The sequence below is a fragment of the Nilaparvata lugens genome, chromosome 3, assembly GCF_014356525.2.
Source record: "Nilaparvata lugens isolate BPH chromosome 3, ASM1435652v1, whole genome shotgun sequence".
NCBI classification, from domain to species: Eukaryota; Metazoa; Arthropoda; class Insecta; order Hemiptera; family Delphacidae; genus Nilaparvata; species Nilaparvata lugens.
In genome coordinates this window covers 21106242-21134223 of record NC_052506.1, presented here as the reverse complement: position 1 = coordinate 21134223, position 27982 = coordinate 21106242, and the positions used below count along the sequence as shown (strand labels likewise).

Here is a 27982-nt window from a genome sequence, read left to right as displayed (position 1 = left end):
CTCAATTATCTAGGCATAATAGTATACAAAAAATCACAGAAGAATTGATATCCAATAGCAAAAGTTTAATCTATCTTTACATATCTCTGTTGGTTTATAATAACATTATTGACATAAATCAAATACTTACTATCCCTACTAACAAATGCAAATGATTTCACAATATACAATAATACAAATTATTCTACAAAATACAATTTTTCTAATGGTGTAATAAATCTATGCATATCAAATAAAGCAAAGTCGGCCTGAACCACACGTTGCCATATTGAACATGTTCCGGCCTTCTATCTATAGTAGGCTATGCCACATCTGTTTAAACGTATATTAAAAATATATATCTCCTTTCTGTATAGGGCTACTTTTATAGAAATAGAAAGAAAAATAAAAATCTTAGTACCCTTTTTGAAATATTTAATCAAAATTAAATATTTTAAAATATTTCAAAAAGGGTACTAAGATTTTTATTTTTCTTTCTATTTCTATATTAAAAATTTATCTAATTGCTATGCCCGAACAAGATGTCGAGAGCATGTACAACATTATTGTGTAGTATATCTATTGTTTTTTTTCATTGTTTCAAGTTTCTCATATAGTGTGATAGACTTCACTTTCATGGCTATTGTACCGTCGCTGTAACTCAAGATCATTTTTCAAATATTTACTTCATATGTTCTTAATGTTTAATAATATTATTGTCATTTAGAATTTAAAAGAGGAAACTTTTTGATGTTCCAACATTCAAAACTCGTTCTTGTTGAATTCTATATATATTTTTTTTAGTATCATGTGAAATTGTTTATAATAATTATATATTCATAATTATTCATGATTATTTTATAATATGTTATGTATTCGATACTTTCATATGCGGTCATGCTCGAAAGAGCTTGCATATGTGTAATGTTACTTTTTGTAATATTGTAATAAAGTACTCTATTTTGAATTATTTTATCACAACGTGTTTCAACATTGATATCACTTGAAAATGGCATCAATGTTGAAACATGTTGTGATAAAATAATTCAAAAAAGGGTAGTGGGATTTTTTTATTTCTATTTATGTTATAATAAAGTATAAAATATAATAATTTAATATTGATCTATTAATAATCATTTCTGTACTGCTTCGTAGTCAAAAAATTCGCTGGTGAGGAATCTTTCTCAAGTGTGAGTCCTTAAATGTGAGGTAAGAGTTTATTTATGTGCTGCTTTGTAGTCACAAAGAACACAGTTGAAGGGTCTTTCTCCAGTGTGCATCCGGAGATGAAAATTGAGATCTGATGTCCATGCTGTTTTGTATTCGCAAAATTCACAGGTCTAGGGTTTTACTCCACTGTGTGTTTTCAGATGTTTGGTGATATTTGATTTCAGTGCTGTTTTGAAGTTACAAAATTCACAGTTGAAGGGCTTTTCTCCAGTGTGTGTTCTCAGATGTTCGGTGATTTTTGATTTATTTACTGCTTTGTAGTTACAAAATGCACAGTTGAAGGGCTTTTCTCCAGTGTGTGTTCTCAGATGTTCGGTGATTTTTGATTTATTTACTGCTTTGTAGTTACAAAATTGACAGCTGTAGGGTTTTTCTCCAGTGTGTGTTCTCAGATGTAAATTGAGATCTGATTTCCGTACTGCTTTGTAGTCGCAAAATTCACAGGTGTAGGGTCTTTCTCCAGTGTGCGTTCTGATATGTAAATTGAGATCTGATTTCCGTACTGCTTTGTAGTCGCAAAATTCACAGATGTAGGGTTTTACTCCAGTGTGCGTTCTGAGATGTGAATTGAGATCTGATTTCCGTACTGCTTTGTAGTCGCAAAATTCACAGGTGTAGGGTCTTTCTCCAGTGTGAGTTCTGAGATGTAAATTGAGACCTGATTTCCGTACTGCTTTGTAGTCGCAAAATTCACAGGTGTAGGGTTTTACTCCAGTGTGCGTTCTGATATGTGAATTGAGATCTGATTTCCGTACTGCTTTGTAGTCGCAAAATTCACAGGTGTAGGGTTTTACTCCACTGTGTGCTTTCAGATGTTTGGTGATATTTGATTTCAGTGCTGTTTTGAAGTTACAAAATTCACAGTTGAATGGTTTTTCTCCGGTGTGTGTTCTCATATGTTCGGTGATTTTTGATTTATTTACTGCTTTATAGTCACATAAATCACAGTTGAAGGGTCTTTCCTCAGTGTGCGTACTAAGATGTCCCTTTAAACTTGTTTTATGTGCTGTTTTGTAGTCACAAAATCGACAGTTGTAGGGTCTGTCTCCAGTGTGAATTATTATATGAGTGGCAAGTTTTGATTTGTATTTCGTTTTGTAGTCACAGAATGTGCAACCATATTCTCCACCTGTATGTATCCTACAATGCTGATTTAATTCTCTAGTGCTGCTGAATGCTTCACCACACAACTGACACTTGGTTAATAATTCACTATCTCTTGTTTCATATATCACATTCTTTCTTGCATTTTCAATTAATAAATCCACCTCATTGCAATCTTTATTAGAATTTTTCAAAAACGTGTCTGTAGGAGTCTCATCAATAGACCTATCAGAACTTGGAGCATCTTGTTCCTCAAAGTATGGCCCGGATGATACACTTTCACCTTCATAATTCTGTGATACTACATCACAAGGAAAATCATCAATTTGCATCAATCTATGTGAATGGTCTGTTTCAAATGATTTTTCTTCCCCCATAGCTTCTTCATTTTTGACTTTCAGGTGTTCAAGTACAGAGAAGTAGTTCAGCCTATCTGATGAAAGAGAATAGACACTTTCAATCTGCATACATGTGTCACTTTCTTGCATGATTTCTTCATTTTTCACTTCAACATCTACTCCGTGTTGTTCTTCTTCAACTAGTAACTCTGGCTTAAGCATTATCATTTCTAGGGGGTGTATTGAATAATTATGATCTAAGAATATATTTTGATAATCCATGCTATTTTGAGTGTGATACTTTTCTTCAATGGTGTCTTGATCTTGATCACGGTCATAGGTTGGCCAATCACAGTTGGCCATGTCTGGTTCTTGATGAGATCGTGCCATTGACCTTGAGTTGTCTCGACCTTGACCATCCAAGTAGTCTGGCTGAATCTGGACTAGACTGGTTCCACTGTGACATCCACACTCTTCACCCTGAAAACAAACCAATGACTGAGTTAGTTGGAAATGATCTGGTATTTGACAGATGAGCTACTAATTTTACATTAACTATATTGATACAGTTTGGCCATTGACTGGTACTCGTCTGATTGGCTAACTTGATCACGTGGTACAAATTCACCATCAATAACCCAAACAAACTTTATAATCCTATCTGGAATCCTATCTGCAATATTGGAACTCATCATTTCTTTTACCGATTGCTGACATATTTTGAAAGTAGGATGAATTCCTAACTTCCTAAGTACGTGAAATTGTCAACTACTTGGTAATTCTTCCCACCACACTCCAGAAATGGCCCAAGCCGATTCCTGTTATGTCTTGATTGGTTGAATACTTTACTTTTGTTGACATTGATCTCCAGACCAACTTCTGATGCGCTTTGCTCCAACTCCAATGCTACGTTTTTCACGGCTGCAAGAGACCTTCCAAGTATGCCTATATCATCAGCATATCCAAGTATTTGTGTTGACTTGATCATCAATGTGCCACTCCTATCCACTGAAGTCCTCCTAATAGCGTGCTCTAGGGCCAAATTGAAGAGAATTGGTGCCAATCCATCTCCCTGCTTCAAGCCACGCGCCACCCCGAAACAGTCTGTGAGCTCTCCTGCCACTCTAACTTGACATACAGTATTTTCCATAGTGGCTCTGACTAGTCTCACCAGTTTTGATGGTATATTGAAGTCCAGCATAATTGAGTACAGCTTCTCTCTAACAATGCTGTCATAGGCCTGTCTAAAATCAACAAACATTGCGTTGTAATCACTAATAATTATATAGTCTTCGTGTAGTTGAGAAGTTGATATTGTGGTAATTATTCATATTGAATGAAAAAGACTAAGAAATTGTCAAAAACCACAGATTTATTGATACTTAGAAAGACCGGTTTCGGTTATTACACCATTGTGTCAATCAGAACCAAGTGTCATTGTGTCAATCAGAGATGACAATGGTGCAATAACTGAAACAGGTCTTTCTAAGTATCAATAAATCTGTGGTTTTTGACAATTTCTTAGTCTTTTTCATTCAATATGAATAATTACCACAATATCAACTTCTCAACTACACGAAGACTATAATATTATTAGTGATTACGATGCATAGTGATTATAGATTTATTTTATACATTGAAAATCACAATATCATTCTCAATTCATGAATGATTGGGATAAATCAAGAAATATTGCGGCTGCCTTCTCACCTGAATCTATTATATCTATTAGTCTTTCAACAAGGGATACTATTGCAGTCTTAGTAGATTTCCCTTTCTGGAACCCATGCTGTTCATCACATATGAAATTAATTTCTTCCAGGTGCATCAATAGCCTATTTAAAACTACTCTTTCAAAAATTTTACTTATTACATTTAGAATACTAATGGGTCTATAATTTTCAACTCTTTCAGAATCACCGCTCTTGAAAATTGGCAAAATTTTTCCTTGTTTCAGATCATCAGGGAAAATACCCTGCTCTAGTGAAGTATTAAGGAGATGCAATAAAGGGTCCAGTAATTCATTTTCACATTCTTTTAAAATTTTGCTTGAGACCCCATCCAATCCTACTGTTTTTTTGTTATTCAATTTTTTATTATTCTTGACAACTCATCTCTTGATAATGGATGAAATTTAAATACCTTTTCAATTGGCTCAGCATTTAATGTAGTTGTATTATAAGTATTAGTGTTCAGTGACTTTTGGAGATTATATGCAACCTGTTGATAATACTTATTGAAAAAGTTACAAATGTCTATACTATCATCCATATAATTTCCATGTTCATCGATTATCCTAGGGACATTAGTAACTGTATCTTTTTGAGCTGCTCTCCTATTTCTATTAATTACCTCCCAAACAGCAGAGTTAAAATTGGTACTAGTTGTTAATATTTCAGCTGTTTTCTTACACTTAGCTTTCCTCACTTCTTTTGCATAGTTTTTCTTTAGACATTTGTATTTGACTTCACTCGGAACATCCCTCACTAATTTAAATTCCTCATAAGCTTCCCTAACAATATTTCTTTGAGTAAGAATATCTTCAGTTATCCATTCATCTACTTTGTTTAATTTACTTTTTACTTTGACTTTTTTTATTGGACAGCATACACTAATGTGAAATCTTAGAGTATCAATGAATTGCTTATATTTGTAATTTAGGTTACAACTGTTATAAACACTACTCCAATTTTCTTGAAGCAGTTCCTGCTTCAAACAATTTATATTTCCTAGCTCATATTGCTGAATTTCTTTCACAAAAGTTTTTTTTCTGCTTGGATTCTGGCCCTGCAACTTAACATCTAAAATTTGATAGTTATGATCTGATAGATCTGAGCTACCTAACCTGACATTACAACCTTCTATATTTGTGAGGATATTATCAATAATTGTCTGTGAAGTTCGAGTTACTCTTGTATATTCGTGGACCTTAATTTCTAAATTATTCATATTAATAATATCTCTAATATCCTCTGTCATTTTATCCTGCCTGGCAAAATCGGTATTGAAATCTCCTACTACTATAACATTTGTGAAACGAGCGGTTGTAATTTCCAAAAGTGTATGGAGCAGCTCACAAAATTTTTGCCAGTCTCCATTTGGTGACCTATAGATACCTAACACTGCTACCTCAAATCGATCATCAATTTTTAACCTTAGTCCCGTCACCTCTAAATCCATCTCAACAGAAAATCTCTTAACAAAATCCAGTTCATAAGTTTGGGTATGTTTAGCATTGCTAGTGAATATACATACACCACCACTTCTATGAGCTATTCTACAAAATTCTGATCTCAGTGAATAGCCTGGAATCCTAACTTGATTTATTTCCTTTATTTTTAAGCCATGCTCTGTGAAAATAACAATGTCAGGATCCTCCTGTTTAAGAAATACTTCTAATCTGTCAATTTTGTTGCGAAGATACTGAATATTTTGATGATAAATACTAAAAACCTTACCATCTTGTGCTACTCTATCTCTAGCATTTGTAGCTATTTCCTTTCCCTGTTTTGAGCCAATTTACTAAAAAATCGTTATTTGTTTTTTTGACTGTTTTTAAACCAGAGGATTGCAAACGGCTTTCAATCAGCTCTGCCAATCTATTACAAAAGATTACTTTGCCAGATCGATTTAGATGCAACCCATGATTAGTGAAGTTATGTCTTTTCAGCCTTTCATTTAGAAAACAAATCCCCAGTTGTTTAGAATTCTTATTTTTTAGGCTGTTGATTGTATTATGGATTGATTTGTTTGTCGAATTGATTGCTTCATTTAATTCTGGCCTATCAAACCTATTAGGAATAGTACTTATTATTAAGTTTGTTTTTTTGCTGAGTGGCACAATTTCCTTGATTTTTTCTGTTACTTGAGGAAGATGATTCAAGTTAGGTTCATTTATATTATTTGAGCCACCCAGTACAATTAGATAGTCATTTTCATCAAAGTCTTTAGTTTGTTCCCTAGCTGACTCTACAACTGCATTAATTGATGCACTTGGCTTGAAAAAACATTGGACATCAAATTTATTTTTTAATCTTTTATCAAGGAGATCACTGCAATCACGTCCATGACTGGACGTCAGTAGCAGAACTCTCCCTTTCCTATCTTTATTTCCCTCAGCTATATTTTTGGTTGCTGTCTTCAAAACCTCACTGTACGTTTTATTTCGACCATTTTCAGAGCATTTCCCATCATTTAGGTTAGATTCTATTTTTTTGCATTTGGACGGAGGTTCTATCATACATTTAGTATTATCAAATTTAGATTTTAGTTTCTTTATTTCCTCCGACATTAGACTACATTGATTTTTTAGATTTAGTATTTCTTTTTTATGGTCTTCATCTTGTAATTTTATAATCAGTTCCAAAGATTTAATTTCTTCTACCATCCCTAACCTTTCTTCCTCAGACGTTTTTAGAGTTACTTCTAATTGGTTTTTTAAATTAGTGTGGCTACTTTGTAGTTGAGCAACTTTTTCGGCTAAAGTAGTTTGAAGAACTGGGGTTTTTGGTTTTGGCGTTTTTGAATTTTGGTTTTGGGAACGCGTAAGTACTCCCGCTATGTTTACATTTCTATTATTAACCTTCGGTGTTCTACTTGAGCTCATCTTCCTATCTAAGAAATTATATTACTTGCAATAATAATAATTGATTTATAAATGATAGGATTTTAATTTGGTTATAATTTTAGTCAAGTAAACTATCTATGTTTATTTTTAAATCTCGAAAACCTAACCTCAAAATAACCTCTAAACGATGTTTGGCTTATAAAATAGAATTAAGAATTAAAATCTAAAACAAAATGATAAAACGTGATCAAGAAACAATTAATAATGAAATTAATACAAAATTTGTACTTATCCGTGACTATTTATAACACAAAATCTTCCAAAACCCAGGAGCGAAATTATGTATGACTTTCATTCACAACCTCAAGGTCATTCACCTGAGGTCATTCATCTGGAATCCTATCTGCCAATTATGTTTTTGACAGTGTAGAAATATAATTTATTAATGCAGAGAATCGGCATCGCTATTCTTCTATCTTTATCCACTGCCATTATAACGTGGACCACACAATAGTAACTAATATCGGGGCACCGAGCTTCGCTCGTTATTTATTTATTGATAAACAAAAAAAAATTCTGTAAAATTATTGGGGAAGAACTAACAGGCACAATCCAAAACTGTTTCTTCCCCGAATTTTGATTTATACACTAAGATCTTGTTATCAATATAATTGACTTCCATATGATTTCATTTAACGAGACTATTCATATGATAAAACAGCCGGAATAAAAAGCAAAAAAAATGTCTTCAAATTTGAATTGAAACATGTGTGTACTGTTAACTACCTGTTAACCTTTCTTTGGATAATGGTCCCTGAGAGCCAAGCCTCCGCAATTTCGCCTTTTTTCACAGCTTCTTTAGCTTCATAGAGTAAAGCTTTGTTTTCTGGAGTTAAATGATTGTTCAAAAATACCTTAATGTCCTTTGAAAATGTCGGGTGGATATCGGATGCTTTCAACTTGGCCATTTTACCTGCGGCTATTCACGAGTCTCGCTTCCGTCTGGATATGAATTTGACAATAAATGAAGAAAGACCTGTCCTCTTATTTTTTGGAAGTCTGTGAGCGATTGAGATCTCGCCTTTAGTTTCAGGAATGCCTGCAATTTCTACGTTGCATTTATGGCTGTATTGCTGCATGTCACTCACTTGTAGCTCTAACTTTTTCATGACACTTTTCAAATTTTCGTTTGCAGCTTTCGAATTCGTGCAATCAGTTTCTACTTTACTGAAGTTTCGCAAAGCTTCTTCAAACGGCAATGGAAGACACATTAGCTATGTCATTTTTTAGGTCACGTATTTCATTTAGAATCGCAGAATCAATGTTAGTGTATTATTGCAGAATACTTTATTGAATTCTAGAAGCATAAAATGATTCTGTTTATCCACTATGTTCCGTGATAAACGCAGTACTAGGAGGTTTGAGGTTAGATTCTATTATACTCTGAAAATTGAATTTGAATAGTTTATAATATCTCATTTGTATTTCATTCATCCAAATAAAATGATAGTATCTTATTGCAAAATACTTTATTCAATTCTAGAAGCATAAACTTATTCCGTTTCATAAACTATTTTGTAAACACGTTCACATCAAATCAGAATCAGCTGACTTCAAGGTTATTTTACAGCCCTAGGGCCGTAAAAATTTTACCGGCCTGGCCAGAAAACAATCACTTTCGGCCTCCATATGACGCACGTAAACCAGCTCATTACATCCAAGTGGGGCAAAAAATAATGATTAACTTTGAAAATTATTATATACTCTTATTTAGAATGATTTACCATGTCATGTCAACAAAATCAGATTATTTTCATCAAATCGATTAAAATTTCTCGTGAATAAGCTGATTGATTGCAAATAGTTGAACAGCTAAACATAATTCTGTCTCTCTTCCACTCAGGCACTTACATCTTCTGTTATCTACAGACGACGAAATTATCACCTGTTTTTCCAAGGATGAATAATTATTATCCTTTTCATGTCCTTCAGCGAGTTTTCCCAGGGATGAGACCCGGTGCAATCGAATTTCTATATCATAGACCTACTATGTTCCAAAATTTCGTGAAAATCGTTAGAGCCGTTTTCGAGATCCGTTGGAAATACATAACCAGATAACCATATACAGAAATTGCTCGCTTAATATAATAATATCGGGGCACCGAGCTTCGCTCATTATTTTTATTTATTGATAAACAGAACACAATCCTCTAAAGTGATCGTGTTTATATTTTACAGCTGGCTATACATCAGCTTATGAATTTCGGGGATGCGATATTTTGATTTTCCACAGAATCACTCGCTCACTTTTTACTATCCACAGACGACGAAAGTCTCAGCTGTTTCAGCCAAGGATGAATTATTCTTTTAATGTCATTCAGCAAGTTTTCCCAAGAATGAGACCTAGTGCAATCGAATTTTTTTATATCATAAACCTACTGTGTTCCAAATTTCGTGAAAATCATTAGAGCTGTTTTTGAGATCCGTTGAACATAAATAGCCAGATATAAAAATATTTACAGATATACAGAAATTGCTCGCTTAATATACTACTTTAATAGTCCAGGCGCAAATGTCATTCCATGATCATTTTTGAGTGACAGCCGTGGAAGATGTCTCAACTTCTTCGTTAGGTCTAGCATAATGAGGATCGTGATGATGATAAGTCGAAATCACAGGAAACACCTCGGAAACAAGATGGCCGCCCAAAATTTTCAGAGTTTTGCTATATCGCTTGTATTTCAATAACCGTTCAAGATATTCATCCCTTTCTTTAGGCCAAATATTTTAAAAATCTTCCTCTACAATTTTTATTTTTGTTTTATAAAATTTTCCTGTAAAATGCATAATTTTTTAGTTATAACCTTCAAAAGCCCAAAAAAACTTTTTTCTAAATTTGTTCAAATTTGATTCTATCATAACTTTTTTGTGCAAGATACAAATAAATTTTAAATCTATAAATTCTAGAGCGTCTTTTCAACTTTGGAAGGATATATTTTCATGCGCTGTACATCAAAAAAGGAGTTCTCCTGTGCCTTCCTAAGAAAAACCCTGCATTATTTCTGGTGCGTTTTTCATATGCATGAGGTAACAAGCTAGAACCTAGAACCTAACAATCTAGAGATAGATTTTTTCATGACTAATTCAAGATAGAGACTTGCAAATAGTCTCAATCTCTTCGTTACAACAAGATGAATAAGAATATTGATGATGGAAACAACGAAAATATTCGACATCATTGAAAAATACAAGATGGTGGTCATTATTGACAGAAATTTTTATATCGCTTGTTATTCAGTTATTGTGAAAGATATCAAATTGGTTTTAGCACCAAAGTGTTTAGAATTAACCAAACTATGATGTTCGACAGAATCATCTCATTTCGACCACTCTTTCCATTATTCATTCAATTCAATTTATTTACAAAACACAAAAATACAATGAGTAAAAGCAATATACAACAAAACAATAACAATGATATTAAACCATTAAAAGACAATATTGCTAAAATGATGTGTGCTGGAAGAAAGAGGGGGGGAAAATACCTTGCCAACTATGGTTTTCCATGAAATAGGCAGGTAAAGTATAACTGAAAGGGAAGGGTGTGTGATAGGGAAGTGGAAGAGGGTAGGTAGATAGGCATGGCTGAGGGAAGGGAAGATAGGATGTGAATTAACGATTCAGGAAACGGTTACAATAATTAAAAGATTGGAAAAATAATTGCTTTTTATCCAATTAATGATTTCCTGCTTCATTTTCTTTGTAATTTTAGCATTGTTGAGATGATGATCCCGAATTTTATTGATTACTAGCAGGGTACCCATGCTTCACTACGGGAATTAAATGATCAGATTATTTTTGTAAAATATTTATAACCTGAATTCTACCAAAGCCGTTATAATCGTTTTTGAGATCCATCATACAAACAAAAATTGCTTGCTGAATATAACTTGAATAATGAATTAATATAGTCTTGTCACTGTCAGTGACAATAAAGCACAAATGCAGTGTGTGCTCACAAAACAAGTACTGTGTGCTCACAAAACAAGTACTAGGAGCTACAACTTGCGGCGATGTGGCACTGCTGGGTGCTTAATGATACAGAGTCTAGGCAGCGGTATAGCTGTGCTCAAAATTAATACAAGTGTAAAAGAAGTATGGACACACACACACACACACACACACACAGAAAAACACTTGTCACAAAAACTGATTCACTGACACAGATACCACACACACACACACACACACACACACACACACACACACACACAGAGGCTAGACTCTCTGCTGATCAAAACACTGCAACTGATGGTCCTACACTGTTGTGCACACTATTTATATGCTTCCCAAGTGGGTGGGAGGCCTTCTGATTTATTTTTTTTCAATTTTTTTAGAGTTTTGGCTTTGACCTTGAACTTGACCTTGAAATTGACCTTTGACCTAATGGGACCAGTGCGCCAGAATTCCCATTTTTATACTACTAATCTTCAACAGACCAGAGAATTGATTCACAGCTGGGATATTTCCCTCCAAGTAGATATTAAAGTCACCTCCCATGATGATATGTTGTCACTGCAGAGAGTTCAGGTACACAAGGCAGTCCTCCAACAAGTCAAAGAAACATTGAATGTCACTGTTAGGTGGCCTGTACACGGACAAAATAATAACAGAGCTACCAACAAACATGACTGCAGACAACTCCAGAATGGTGTCACTACTAAAATTTTCAAGGTCTATTGGCTTCACATTGGCCATCAACCTGTCATCAACATAGATTGCTGTGTCTCCACAGTTCACAGAGTCCCGGCACTGTACACTGGTTAGTGTCATATTACCAAGGTTTTGGTAAAATTCGACTTGTGATTTGAGCCAGTGTTCACATATGCACAAGAAGGCTGGATTAATTTCCTCAATCCAAACAGTCAGTGGGTCCAGTTTGGTTCGCAGGCACTGTACATTAATAAAACAAATCAGCAAGTCAGTTACTCTTGTCAATACACTCATATCACAGTTCATGCTGGAAGGATTGTTAACTACACCAACCACCTCATCTGACTCATTATTAATAGCAGTATCCACTGTTTTATCTTTAGTGTAGGCTTTGTCAGCCGAAAAGACTTCTTGTTGACTTGCTTGGAGAATCGAAATCAGCCACTAAAACACCATCAGGTCAGCAGGAAGGTTGGAAAAACTTTTTTTGTCTCCTGCAGCAACCCCAAGCTTGAAAGATTTGTAGTGATTGAAACTCCATTTCCTGACAGTAAACAGGTTTCGAGCTAAATTGATTGACAAAACATTGAAGATCCTCCATCAAAAAATCAGGTGCAAGCTTTGAAACAAAAAGCTATTTTCTATGTACTTAATTCTCGATCCACCAAGTTTAGCAGTACCGAAAATTTTTGAGCTGTTAGTATCAGATTTTGTTTTAGCTGTTTCCTTAGTATTTGATCGTTTTCCAGCTGGTACATTTGGTTTTTGCTTTACAGAAGTAACAAGTTTCTTAGGAGCATCACTATAAGATACACTAATCTCAGCACTGTGTCCATTTGTGATGCAATATTACTTGAAATTATTGGATGAGAATTGTTTGTGGCATTCCTATTACTCAATCTAGATGGCAAAGCTTAGTGCTTTCACAACTCTTCAAAAGAATTCATTCTCCTATTAAAGTCAATAATTCCAGTGTTAAGTGGACCTAATTCTACAAGAATTGAATTAAGAGTTTCAGACTGAATTGTCTTATTGTCATGAATTTCAGCGTGATTACTATGTGCTGGAGACTGTCTTGAATCAATTGAAATTTTAGGTAGAAAGTTTTTTCCAAAGTCATGCTGAGTAATTCAAAATTTTTGACACTCACTTGTTTTGAAGAGTTGCTAGTTTCTGTAACCTTTTAAACATTATTAGATGGTACATCAATTCCATTCACATCACTAATATAACTAATTAATTTAATTTATTTGAGCTACTATTAGGATCATCATGAGAAATTGAGTTCACATGAGTACAAAGCCTATCTTGCATAGATTTGTTTCGACATGTATTACTTGGACATGCTTGGGCATACTTGAACTGTTCCTCCAAAACAATATCCAATTGATTACAGAATTTTTTATTTTCGAAATCCATTATGTTGAGTTTATTCAATATCTTATTAACATTAATAGCAACGTCAAAGACATCTTCCGATTTTAAGTTGGAATCATGACACAGACCTAACCTCAAGTCACACTTCAAATGATCACCCAATTCTTTGATCATCTTTATTTTGCAGTAGCAGCACATCATGGACAGCTGGTGCATGACCCCACAGGAGCAATCCATAGATGATATATGGCTGTGGAACAGCAAATAATAGGCCATGATAAGACTTCTCTGATCCACCACACATCTCAGCTTATGAAGGAGGTACAGCACCCTGGACAATTTCCTGCATACTTGATTCACATGATGATTCCAGCTCACTCGCTCATCCAACCAGAATCCTAACAGTTTTACTGGATCTGATACAACTGGTTGTCTCTTCAATGAGCAAACCAAGATGTTTGTTTTCTCCTCATTTAGTTTGAGCTTGTTGGCAAGAAACCACAACTTAGCTACTTCTATGAGTCTGGCAGACTCCTCCTTTGCCTGTTCTACAGTGACACCTCTGGCAATCAAGGTGGTATCATCTGCAAAAAGCACTGCCTTCTGACTGCTTGAGAAGTTGTTCATGAGTAATATGAACAACAGGGGCCCCAAAACCGAGCCCTGTGGTACTCCATGCTTAACACCTCTCAGCCTTGAGCCAGCACCTCTCAGTTGCACCACCAGTTTCCTATTCTCCAGATACAATGTTACTATCCTAAGGACCCTGCCACCCAGAGACCATATTTCTCCAGCTTTCCAATCAATATCCTGAGAGGTGCGCAATCAAAGGCCTTGTTAAGGTCACACAATGTGAGGGCAAGGGATTCAACATCCTCAAAACTTATCTGAATGTTTCTTGTCAAAGACTAGTTGTGAATCATCTGTTTCTAAATCCATGTTGTGATGATGACAGCAGGCCATTCCCCTCAAAAAAGTTGGTCATCTGCATTTTCATCTCTGTCTTGATCACCTTTGAGAAGATAGGCACCATGGAGATTGGCCTGAAGTTTGCTGGATCACTGGTCTCCCCTTTTTGTGAATTAGCACTGTTCTCGCTGTCTTGAGACAGTCTGGAAACCTTCCTGCCACAAAACAGTGGTTAATGGCTGCAGCCAATGATTCAGCTATTTGTTTTGCAGTTGCCTTTAGCACAAAGGTTGAAAGTCCATAGATATCCTGAGACTTGTAGTTTTTCAGGCCTGAAACAATGTTGGTCACACAGTCAGCACTCACTGGCTTCCAGTCCATCATCCACTGTTGCACCTGTCCTACAATGTTGATTGGATTTGAGCCACAGTCAGCCAACTCCTGCAGAATGTTTTCTGCCACACTAACAAAGTAATTTTTAAAGTCATCTGGATTGAGAGGTGGTTTCTTTCTATTTGAGGTTTCTTTGGGCAATGGGTATTTATGATGTCCCAGGCTGCTTTGCAGTTGTTATCAGCAGACATGATAATCTCTGACGTGTACTTTCTTTTTGCCATGCCAACCTGAATCCTGTACTCTTTTTTTTTGTTTTTGGTACTGGTTTAACCAGTAGTTTTTATCTTCAGGTGTTGCTGCTGTCTTGTGCTTATGATGAAGCAGTACCACTAGGTTCTTTACCTGGGCTAGAGTTTCATCAAACTATGGCCTATTTGCAGCTCGAGTTTCTCTTCTGCTGTTTCTCAAAACCTTCCTTATTGTCTTTGGGAATGCTGTGTTGAAGACATCAACATAACCAGCCAACAGCATATCCAGCATGTATTCTTGCTTTGTGAGTCCAAAAACCTCCATCCAGTTGATGCCCTCAAGCTTCCTGCAAAGAATGGGAATTCTTTCTTTTCTCACCACTATGGAGTAGCTGATGTAGTTGCCCTTCCACGGTTCCTGTGTTTGTTCAGTCTTATATAAACTATCTTGAATAACAACTGTGCTACGATCAGATATCAAGGGATCAACCACTCTGGCAGTATACTCCCAGGAGTTCAAATTGGTTATCACAGTGTCCAGACAAGTTTATTGTATATAGTGTGAGTAGGCCACCTTTAGGCATTGAAGATCTATTTATCATTATTTCATTTATTTCTGACATTGTGAATGCAATAATTATAACCATCATATTACTCTAAGAACTAAAAAAAATACACATAAATATACATATACATAATACGGGATAGGTTCAAAAAATTTAAAAGATATTATAGATATCATCCTTACTCCCTGGAAAACCCCAACAACTTCACGCGGAAAACAGAAAATAAGAGAAATTAAAAAATAAAACCCAAATGAATAATTTCCCCCTTGAAGGGCCCATATATATATATATATATATAATATATATATATATATATATATATATATATATAAAATTGTTCTAAACATAATAATATTGTCGACAGGGAAGCAGTGCTGTGATAGTAGTTATCAGCCACTTCTGGTTTGATTCGCCTGCACTATTTCAGGAAGGTGACTCACTCAGCACACGCATCTTCCTGTCACCTACTGTGACAGTTGAGATGAGATAATTTTGACATGAGATCAAATTGTACTGTTAACTACCTGTTAACCTTTCTTTGGATAACGGTCCCTGAGAGCCAAGCCTCCGCAATTTTGCCTTTTTTCACAGCTTCTTTAGCTTCATAGAGTAAAGATTTGTTTTCTGGAGTTAAATGATTGTTCAAAAATACCTTAATGTCCTTTGGAAATGTCGGGTGGATATCGGATGCTTTCAACTTGGCCATTTTACCTGCGGCTATTCACGAGTTTCGCTTCCGTCTGGATATGAATTTGACAATAAATGAAGAAAGACCTGTCCTCTTATTTTTTGGAAGTCTGTGAGCGATTGAGATCTCGCCTTTAGTTTCAGGAATGCCTGCAATTTCTATGTTGCATTTACGGCTGTATTGCTGCATGTCACTCACTTGTAGCTCTAACTTTTTCATGACACTTTTCAAATTTTCGTTTGCAGCTTTCGAATTCGTGCAATCAGTTTCTACTTTACTGAAGTTTCGCAAAGCTTCTTCAAACGGCAATGGAAGACACATTAGCTATGTCATTTTTTAGGTCACGTATTTCATTTAGAATCGCAGAATCAATGTTAGTGTTTGGATTGTCGGGAATGGGCGAACTTACAGTTTTATTTTTACTTTGGACGCAGGTAGCCTATATCATTTCCAAGAGCTTTTGTTAACAGCACACATTTTTTGAATTTTTCTAAATCACCCAATCGCGTACAGGTAGCACAAAAAGAATTATAGAACAAACAGAGCACTGTATCATGTCTTTCACGTTTGTGACCGAACACGCACTGCACTTGGCCATAGCTGAATGGAATAATATAGAGAATAAAAATTCACTCAAGAAATTCAATCTAATAATGTAGAGTATCACTTGATATGTAAATATTAATTTGCTAATGAAAGTTCAAAACGCATTAATAGATTCCCATTACTGAATTCAAAAGAACACGACAAATTCACTGAACAGAAAAAGACCCGCCGGTCGGCAGAACAAGCTAGCTGCTGATGAGATAACTCATCGACCCTACCTCGACTACTGCTGGTCGCAGACTGAATGTATAAAATTGATTTAAAATTTAAATCTCTATAAGCTCATAATCAGAATAGATTTTTTCCATCGATATTTAAAATATATAAGACAAAAAATAGCAAAAAATTGAAGGCAACAGGTTTTTTTTCAAAAATGTCACATCTTCAAGAACGGATATCTCGAAAACTATAGAAGATATAGGAAAAGTTGTGAGACGAATACTGTATAGAAAATCATCTAAGCTTCAATTTTGTATAAAACAGTAATGTTTGTAGAATGAATAGTTTTCAAGTTATATGCGAGAAACCTAAAATTAAAGAGGCTACCTCTGAACCCCCACCCAGTTAAAATCAAGTTTAAAATAAAATAATTTTTGTAATAAAGAGCTCAAGATTTTGCCTACCTATGTAATATGTGCTAGAAAAAGGCAATTTAATTTTTGAATAGTAAAAATCTTGAGGAAAACAGTATAGGTAATATAAGGGGCTCTGAGATGCCCAACTATTCAAATTCAAACTTATTAACCTAATTTAGGATATTTTACAAAGGTACTTACTTTATATCTTAGTATTCCAAATCATAGCTGTTTTCTTGAAATTTAAGCCACATCCAGAAACATAATAAAATGGCATACAAACGTAGCCTAACCTATCACATTTTTTAAATGATCAATTTATTTTTAATTGCCAGTCCACTTGTAGAATGTATTACTACTAGTGGTAGGCCTACTTTTATTACGGTACAAAATGATTTAATAATTTTCACCTAAATTAAATAAACTTCAAATAGTAATATAAAAGGGGTGGAAGGATGGTGGATTTAAATTTCACACTCACAGAAAATGAGAAAAGAAGACATCTACCACTACGCCACTACCACAGTGGTTCCTGGTTCTACTTTGTGCACACTCACAGAACCTTCATGTATCGATAAAAACGTGATCGATATTATCAAGAATCAGAGAATCGATACTTCAAAGACGATAGTTGGAATGACGTTTCCTTGATAACCTCACTTTCTTGTTTTATTTGTAACCATAACATAAACATGGAACGTATAATTCAGGTCAAATTTTTCAATTAATGGAAAACATAGAATTATTGTAAATTCATATAGTTTTCCATAATGACTTAGTGGAATTAAACTGTAATAGTTTTACCCAACTTTACAACCACTAATTTTATTGATCAAATTTAATAACCTTTATAATGCTTAGAAACATCATAGTGCTGTGCTCTAAAAATGTGTATAGAGTTGTTTTTCTATCTTGTATAGTGTTTTTATTTATATTAGCCATAACAATTAGAAATACAGATGTGACAAATAATGAAACCAGCCTCACAAGCAAGCTAGCTGAATATATTGAAACTGCCCCAAATATCGTTCACTATGTAGTTTTCAATCGTACAAATTTTGATTTCATCGTCTTTCTTTCCGTAACATCAGTCTTGAAAGTAAGTACCGTATCCAACTTTGATAAAGCACTACTTTTATATATTTATTTTTAAGAAAAAGAGTCTGATCCACAAATTCTGATATTAAGGAATACTTAATTAAGTTATCGTATTCCTCTATCTTGTTGAAGTATAGAAAAAACTACTTAACTTACTCATTGTATATAATTATCTTAATAAAATAAAATGTAATCCAATCTCTAGTAGCAGTATGCTTTCAAAAATTGCTGTGTTAAGCACAAAAGGACTCTGAAATCTAACACTGTAACTCAGTTTGACGGCCATCTTAATTGTGGAAGTGTTGTTTTTCTAACAAAGTATCATTTCTGAAATCCCAATACAATTTTTCTGGCTCAATGAATATCAGTTCAGAATCTATAAATCAATTTCGTGGTAATCCCACTTTTCTAAGATGCGAACAATCAGCAAACTTTGTAGACTTGAATAACTTACTTAGGCCTACATAATTTAATTGAATACTTGAAGTCGTTGCCAAAGACTGGGGTCTCCAGATAGGCAGCGACAAAAAAACTGTCACATTCATTTAGAAAAACTGCATGGCTATTCCAATTGCTTGTTATCATTCAGTCATTAATTATGTCATTGAGGTAATGAATTTTTGTTGTCAACTTCTCTACATTCTTAAAATATTTCGATTTTAGAACCTTTTGAAATAAATACAACTTTTTCTTTTTTCCAGGTACAGAGGCCTAGCGAAATCCTAATCCATAGCGACAGCACAAATGGGTTTTCAGGCTACTACTGGAACATTGTATCGGAACTGTCACAAAAATTGGAGATTCCAATAAGAGTAAATTTTCTCCCCAGACCCACCCATGTATTTGGTCAGAGGTTGAGTTCGGTGTATCACTCCACTGATGTTGCAAGAATCCAAGTGCTCATGTCTTTGGAGGCATCTACATAGATACTGACGTTCTTATTCTGCAACCGCTGGATGAGTTTCTCAAGTACGAAATGACTCTTGGCTGGCCACCCAACGAAAACATTGGAACCCAGGTATGCCTCCAGTTTCTGTGATACTCTCCTATGATTATCATTTGTAAACTTTTTATATTGCTAATGATGCTCACATAACCTTTTTCCCGTGGGTAATGGAGTGATTGATGGTATGATTAAAGGTCAACGGTCGCCGACCTACCGGTGGGATTCGAACCCACGACCAGGCAGTGCTACCAGACTGAAGCCCAGTTATATTTGAACCTTTTACTTTTACTTCTATTGTCTTCGCCGCAGTCTGCTGACCGGGGAATTGTCATTGTCCCTTGAACGGGGTTTTCCACGGCACTAGCCGCTATCTGAGGTGGGTGTACGTATGCTCCTCGATATATACTGCAACGGTGTAATAAGGCCGGTCCATTAGGTACCTCTTCAAACCCTTTGCTAGCGCGTTGTTGTTTTCCAGTAGTTTTAGACTATCTGGAAGCTAGTTGAACAGGTAAGCCCCTGCATAAGACGGAGAATCGCTGAGCTTTTTCAATCTATGTTGTGGGAGGTCTATATTGTGATTATGTCTTGTCCCATAGCTGTGCCTGTCTTGTCTCAAGATTGGATTTGATTTCTTGACCAAAATAACGACTTCCAAGATATATATGGAGACTGCCGTTAGTATTCCTGTTTTTTGAAGAGGGGTTTGCAATGCTCAATGTAGTTGGTTCTTAAAACATTTCTTATTGCACTCTTTTGGATTTTCAGAACTCTCTCTAGATTTTCTTTTGCAGATGATCGCCAGGCAGCTATACCATATCTCAAGTGTGAGACAAATAGCGAGTGGTAGGCAGTTATTGCTGTTTTTTCATCGGTTATATTTCTTATTCTCCTAATGACAAATGTTGCTGATGAAAGTTTTCTACATAGACTTTCTATATGCTGTTTCCATGACAGGTGATTGTCTAGAATGACACCTAGAAATTTGGTGCATTCGACTGTTTGCACAGTGCTGTTTTGTTGTTCGTGCTGTACATGGTGATTCGGCGTGAAATTTATGTGCACTGTTTTGTTGTTGTTTATTGCCAGTCTCATTTCGCTGCATATTAGTGTTGCTTCTGCAAGTGTAGAGTCAACAAGGTTATTTTGTGTCGCATTTTTATTTGCAGGGAGTAGAATAGTGGTGTCGTCCGCAAAAAGAATGAACTTTTTGTTGCCTTGAAGCCTGTCTGGAATGTCATTTATATATACTAGAAAGAGCAATGGTCCTAGACCGATTTTTTGTTTTCCCATATTTTGCATATCTCGTCACACAAATCAGATATTGCTGTTGATGTGCTGTGGATCTTTCGGAAGCCATGCTGATTTTTTGACAATAGTTTGTTTCTTTCAAGGTGTGTTATTAGCTGGTTGTAGGCCGCTCGTTCGATGATCTTGGAGACAACTGGCAGATTCGCTATTGGTCGGTGGTTTTTTGGGTCAGATTTATGCTTTGGATAAATCTTTGCTATTTTCAATTTATGTGGGAATTTTGCCTGTTTGAATGATTCATTTATTATGTGTAGGATAGGTTTCTTTATTTCATTCTCGCAGTACTTCAGGATTTTACCAGTTATTTCATCATGACCTGATTTGTTTGTGACAGAACACTTGGGCATTATTCTGAACCACCAGATCTTCTTTACCATTTTGGCTGCTATGTAGTTCAGTAAATGGTTGGGTGGAATATGTGTTGAAGATATTGCAGATCTGATGTAGGTCAGTGATTTTTTCCCCTCAATAGTCAGGTGGAGGTTTTCTTGATGTTTGCATTTCAGTTTATTCCTTTCATCGTTTATTGTTGTCCATAGCACTTTGGGTTTATTTACTGCCTGGTGAATCTTTCTGCTTAGCTGTAATTTCTTTTTGTTTTTTACTTCTTAATCATAGGCTTTTTTCTTTTCTAGGTATGTTACTTTGTCATCCGTTCTACCTGTAAGTGTGTATTGATCATTAGCAATCTGTGTATTTCTTTTTAGCATTAGCGTTTCATTATCCCAGAAAATAAGATTTTTAGTTGTTTTCATCTTCTTTGATTCTCTTGGCATGGTTTCATCAAGGTTGACTCGAAGGATCCTTAGAAAAGTATTGTATTTGTCTTCCACAGTACGAGATGCTATCACTGTTCCCCATTTAGAGTTACTGAGTTTGAGTTTCAAGTTTCTTAAGTTTGTCCTTGAGAAAACTCTTGCTGTACGTTGCTGTTTTATGTGCCACTTCATATTTTATTTCACATAATATGGAGTGGTGGTCGGAAATTAAGTTGGTTTGTGCTGTTGCCTTTGCTCTTTCAGTTGGTATGTTGAGATAGCAGCCGTCAATACTAGTACTAAGTTTGGGTTTTTCTGGTTTCAGGTATGCCATATATGTAACAGCCGTGTTGTCTTAGTAGGTTTTCCAGGTCTTTGTAGATTTGTTTGTCTGTTTTGAGGATGTCTATATTAGTGTCACCCAAAACCAAGATGCAGTACTTTTTCTCTGAGAAGTGTTGTAGTAGACTTCCTAGCCTTGTCAGGCATTCTGCTTCTGTTTTGGGATCGGGTGATCTATAGCAGCCTATGATTGCCAGATTAGTTTTTTAAGTTGTATTTCGATCGCTATGGTTTCGAATATTTTCTCTATAGGTCTTTGCACTTCCTCTTTAAAAGTCAACTCCTTAGTGGATAGTGGAAAATTATTCTTTTTGAAGATGGCAATGCCGTCCCACATGTATACGGATCTACTGAAGTGAGCGACAAGGGTATATCCCTGAAGATTTGTGTTGAGGAGCTCATCTGGTCTGAGACCATGCTCTGATAATATGACTATATCCGGGCTGTGTACACTCAATTCAATTTCTAGACTGTCCAATTTGCTCTGTAATCCTCTCTGAATATTTAAATGAAAGACTTTAATATTGTTTGCTTTGTTGCCCTTTCTATTTGTTTGTCTCTATTTCTATTTCTTTGGTTGGTGTATATATCCGGTTCTCTGTTAAGGCCTATATCAGTATTTTCAAGGTTTGGATGTTTATCAAGTTCTGTTCTGGCTATTGTTGTAGGGTTGGGTTGGGCTATTGGATCGATTTGTGTTGGGGGACCGCTTCTCGACAGCTTAGGCACGCCTGCAAGTTTTTTGTTGGCAGCATTTCTTTTGACTTTAATATACTTACAATGCTGTCTGCCAGGAGACTTATTCCCTCATCATTCAACTGCACCCCATCCCATCTCAAGTGCCTCCGTTTCAAGTTCTTTGTGTTGTCCATATAGTTCACCTTCAGCGGCTCACACATGAATTTCAGTGCACCATTTGTTTCGTCAATGAATCTGATACCACAGTCTTCCCGGTAGTGTATTGAACCTATATACCAGTCAGTCCACGGAAATCTCTTTATATTAGCCTCCAGTGTCAGCCATAGTGGCCTGGAGGCTAACACCCAACATGGTTGGGTGTTTCAGCCAGTGGGACATTATTTGATCCAATGTTGATGATTACCTTTCGTGGCATTGTTTCCTGTTTTGAGAGGTATTTGCTGACATCTTGTATTTTTCCTGTAGGTTTGTATTTTACATACCTTCTTCGAATCAGTCACCGTTTACAACGATTGCACGAGAATATATTATAATTTCTATGATGATAGTTATTATCGATGATTTCAGTCCACACTATAAATCGTAGGCCTATCCGGCTTGACTATGTTCAAATGTCTTGACCGAGAATTGTGAAACAGGGCATGAAGGATGCAATGACCACTCGACCAATATGATATCGAATGAAAAAGACTAAGAAATTGTCAAAAAACCACTGATTTATTGATAATTAGAAAGACCGGTTTCGGTTAGTTTATCAGAGATTGACAATGGTGTAATAACCGAAACCGGTCTTCCTAATTATCAATAAATCAGTGGTTTTTTGACAATTTCTTAGTCTTTTTCATTCAGTATGAATAATTACCACAATATCAACTTCTCAACTACACAAAAAGCAATATGATATCGTTATTAATCAATATATATATGATTGACCGAGCGAAGTGAGGTCTAAGATTCAAGTCGACGGTTTGGCATTTCTCTTAATGTTTATATGTTGCGCATTTACGGCGAAACGCGGTAATAGATTTTCATAAAATTTGACAGGTATGTTCCTTTTTTAATTGCGCGTCGACGTATATACAAGGATTTTGGAAATTTTGCATTTCAAGGATAATATTATAAAAGAAAAAAAGAGCCTCCTTCATACGCCAATATTAGAGTAAAAAAAATCAGACTATAGAATTATTCATCATAAATCAGCTGACAAGTGATTACACAGATGTGTGGAGAAGCCAGTCTATTGCTGTATATCCATGAGGTCTATAGTTTCACTCAGGTTTTAAGTGATTGTATTTAAAATCGTATTGTATTGACATAACTAGTTTATTCTATGTATTTTCTGGCTGAATTAAAATCATTGAATCATCATTTAATATTATTTGTTATTTCATGTTATAATGTAATTATATTATGTATTTTTTGTTATAATTATATAGTAAATCATTAAATAAAAAGACTAAGAAATTGCCAAAACCACAGATTTATTGATAGGTAGAAAGACCGGTTTCGGTTGTTACACCATTGTCAATTCTCTGATAATCTTGTTTATAATAAAATTGTAAGAGTTTATGAGAGGATTGGCAATGTTGTAACAACCGAAACCGGTCTTTCTACCTATCAATGAAATCTGTGGTTTTTGGCAATTTCTTAGTCTTTTTATTTAATATGAATAATTTATATTACCACAATATCAACTTCTCAACTACACAAAAATATATAGTGAATCATTGTGTCATTGTCAACAGGTGTTGATAGCGAAGAAAAACGCGCGCTTTCTGGAGTTGTGGCTGGATGGCTATCGCAAGTACAAGGCGCGCTCGTGGTACTACAACGCCGGCCAGTATCCTACCGAACAAATCTTAGCCAAAGACAAGAGCATTGCGCACACTGTTCCCAAACTGTTCGGAGTGCACAACCTGCTGGACAAGTTGTATGGCACCGCCGACTGGGAGGACTGGAAAACCTACTACACATTGCATCTACTCAGCAGGCACCCTCCCGCTCCACTAGAACTCAACGAAACCACTATACTCAACTACACCTCGCCTTTCGGCGAGATCTCCAGATGGATCCTGTTCGACCTGGTGCCCAAGGTCAGGCTCTCAACTGTAAAAGAGTTTTTCAAGTCATCGACAACGTGGAAGTCCATTCTGCCTCCTGATAATGTTTGAACAATGACAACTAAGCTTTAGTATTTAATAAAGTATTTTAATAGGGCTACTTGAATGTTCAATTATAGAAAATGACTAGTGCCCTTGTAATATTTCAAAATCCATCAGAATTTTAAAATAATTGTTATGTTTAATTCAAAAATATTACAAGGGTAGGCTACTAGTTATTTTCTATAACTGATTTGATATTAGATATCATCATCACGTTTGAACAATGAAAACTAAGCTTAATTCTTAGATATCATAATAATAATAATCACGTTTGAATCATTGTGCAGTATTAGGACCATATTATTAAGCGTTTTTTTAGGCGCCAACTCAATCAGCTACTGTAATCGAGAACTTCCTTCCCTGCCGATTCCAAAAACGTCTGAAAAACGCTTAATATGGTCTGGCCCTTATGAATTGTAGGGATATAACTTCGTACTTGATGCGTATTTTATGTCACATTTTTTCACATCATCATTATTTTGTTTGCATCAGTGTGCAGTGAGAAACTCAACTACTAAAGAGCTTGTTATGTAATCGATAATATGGACGTCCAGTCTACTGCTTTCTGATAATGTTAGAACACTCAACAAAGCTTGAAAATCTTATTTTTGGACATTATCATCACCATCACGTTGGGGTCACTGTGCAATATGATAAGTTGTAGAAGTATGAGTTCTTATTTGATGTTCATGCCTGGTTTTTACGACTTCAGTGGACATTCAAGTTAATAGAGGCAGGTTTGCGAAAGCGTACAGGCTAACTTGACCTGTGTAGACTGTGAACACCTACTTTTGAAGAGGTTCCACACAACTCTAATTTATTTTATACATCAGGTACCTGATTCCTCAACCTTCTACAATTATAACTAGAATATTTACTAAAAACCAGTATTCAAAGAAGGGAACTAATAAGAAATTGTCAACCACTGTTGCTTATTACTTTTACCCGGATAAACAATGGTTAAAAGAGACTTGAAAAAATGTTGAATTTAACTAATAGATATTAAAACAGATAATTGTTTTTACTGTAACAGTTGAACCATTATCAATTTCAAACAAACTAAGTTCAATTATAACTGGTCACAAATGAAACCTTCTGGCTACATTGTTTTTGTTAGTGAATATCAAAATATTTTCATCACTTATGGTTCCAGACTACCTTTACTACTATAAGAACAATAAAATAACTTGTAAAATGCTATTTAATGATACAAATTTATGTTTGTTTGGAAATAATGTGTATGGTCGTTTATGTCTGAAGAACCCGCCATTCTGTGAATCAAATTTTAAATGTATAGTATCGTACAAAACAATGTAATCAATAGAACGTTGTAACAATATTTGTTTAAATTAAGCCAATAGTTATATTATACCGTACTGCCATATTTTGCATTAGATTAGATGTTATAGGCTTCAATACTAGTTGAAATAATTTACAATATTTCTTAGTCTGAGGCACAATATTGCATCACAAATCAGGTTGTATCAGCTTTATGGCAACTAAGTCCTTCTTAGCTCGCAATATTTGTATCATAAGTTTTTTAGGCATCCCAATTTCTAGAAAATAGTTTACCAAAATCAAATTCCACTATAGTGAGATTCACTTCGAACTGTCAGCATTGGTTTTATGGGAATGATTGATGTTATGTATAAAAAGTGCTGATCGTTTGAAGTAAATCCTACTTTGTAGCTAAAAGAATCAACGTTTACTCCCAATGAGCAAAACTACAAAAACTTAGTTATATGGCAAATACAAGCAGGGTCGTATATTACCAAAATAATCTGAAAAGTTGGAATTTTGTAGTCTCTTAATTCTGTTCCTTCTCACCTTATCTCTATTTGTATGTAATCAATATTATTGTAGTTGTTTCATGGCTTTGAGACATATTCAATCAATTTCAATACTTTTTGCCAAGAGCTCAGTTGTTACCTTTTGACACATTACGGTGCCTTTCCATTGATCATCATAATTATTATAGAGTGAATTGGAAAGTACAACTCAGAAAATGGAAGAGGAAAGATAAGGTAGGTACGTTCATTTTGAATTGCAGGAGTTTTAAGAATCGTCTGTATAGTATTAAGCATACTCTTAGATCATAAGAAATAATTATATAACTAAAATTATACCAATATTTGAATTGAATATAAAGTTATTGATTTCCTATTATGAATAGGGTACACTATATGGGATCAGTAATTATAGGGTAATATTGTAAATTTTAATAAGTATAACATTTTACTGCACAATAAGTTATTTTAGAATTATTATTGGCCTGTTATTCCTTGTTGTATAATGCATCGAGAGTATACGAAAACTTATCTTTTATCTTTTATTTTCAGTGCAATATTAATTTTTTCAAGTGTACTATTTTTTATTGATGCAACAAGTTTGAATGTAATTATTTAATGTTACCAAATAGACTTTAATAGCAGTTTTACAGAGCTATGAACTTTTTTAAATGATATTTTGCTAAACCGGGATTATTTTTGCAATACAGTATTATAAGAAATCAAAATACAATTAGCTTGCTAAAATTTAGACAGCACACTGTTGATTATTATTGTTGTTGATGCCAGTTTTTTATGTAGTATGCTAAGCTAAATATATGAAATATATAGGCAAATGTAATACCTAGAAATTGTTACTTCGTAAATAAGATTAGACTAATATTGATATAAAAATGGTGGCTCAGCCATTATGTACCTGTTATTCAAAATAAACAAATTTATCAGTTATTTTGTTATTATTAATTCCAAAAGAGTTTTTCTTATTCCGGTTACGTGTAGTTTTCTGACAATCAGTTGCCCATACACTTTTAAAATGTTTCATTTTCTGCAATTTGCTTTGTTGTAGGTTTTTGTCCGTTTTTGCCACTTTCAGTCTGCCAAAGTATGTCTCACATCAGCCATCAGCACTCTGATGAATTTAGCCGCAAAAAACAAACTATAAATAAGTAATTTTTCGTCAAAACTATTTTTTTCACGGCTTGAAGCTGGTCAGCTATAATTTCTACGAGCAGCAAAACCATATTACTGCATCTATAAGTTTGGTGTTTAGTGAGATCCACTTTAGACTGTCAGTATTGATCCACTTGTGTCAGTATTGATTGAACATTAAGCGTTGGGTATTAACACAGAATTAATAATAGCATTATAGGAGTTTTCTCTGGTATTAATTCGTAAGCAATGCTGACAGTTTTAAAGCAAACTCTGCTACAGTGATTATTTGTTTAGTTGAGTTGAAGTTTGAAGCATTGCAAGATTAACTTCAAACTGGCAATATTCCTAGTCAATGACTAATTGCTTCTTATTTTTATGAATTTTGATAGTTTAATGCGAATATTCCTACTACAGCAACGGTCTTATAGACCGCACATACATTAAGTATGTTAGCATACATCAATCTCTCCTTTTGAACATTATTTCCTTTC

At 34.9% G+C, this 27982-nt stretch overlaps 2 protein-coding genes across 2 annotated transcripts; one reads left to right on the top strand and one right to left on the bottom strand.

Moving 5' to 3' along the window:
- Positions 1–50: 50 nt before the first annotated feature.
- Positions 51–17785, bottom strand: LOC111043660 (gastrula zinc finger protein XlCGF57.1). Its single transcript, XM_022328669.2, has 2 exons — positions 17438–17785; positions 51–3131 (listed from the first exon to the last, which is right to left on the bottom strand). Exon 2 carries the CDS (start codon positions 3039–3041, stop codon positions 1320–1322), a length of 1722 nt encoding a protein of 573 aa, XP_022184361.2. The 5' UTR covers positions 3042–3131; positions 17438–17785; the 3' UTR covers positions 51–1319.
- Positions 17786–17853: 68 nt separating this feature from the next.
- LOC111043659 lies at positions 17854–27287 on the top strand. The gene is made up of 3 exons (XM_022328667.2): positions 17854–18335; positions 19036–19352; positions 24136–27287. The coding sequence occupies exons 2-3, from the start codon at positions 19311–19313 to the stop codon at positions 24559–24561; spliced, it is 468 nt and encodes a 155-aa protein (XP_022184359.2). The 5' UTR covers positions 17854–18335; positions 19036–19310; the 3' UTR covers positions 24562–27287.
- The last annotated feature ends 695 nt before the right edge of the window (positions 27288–27982 follow it).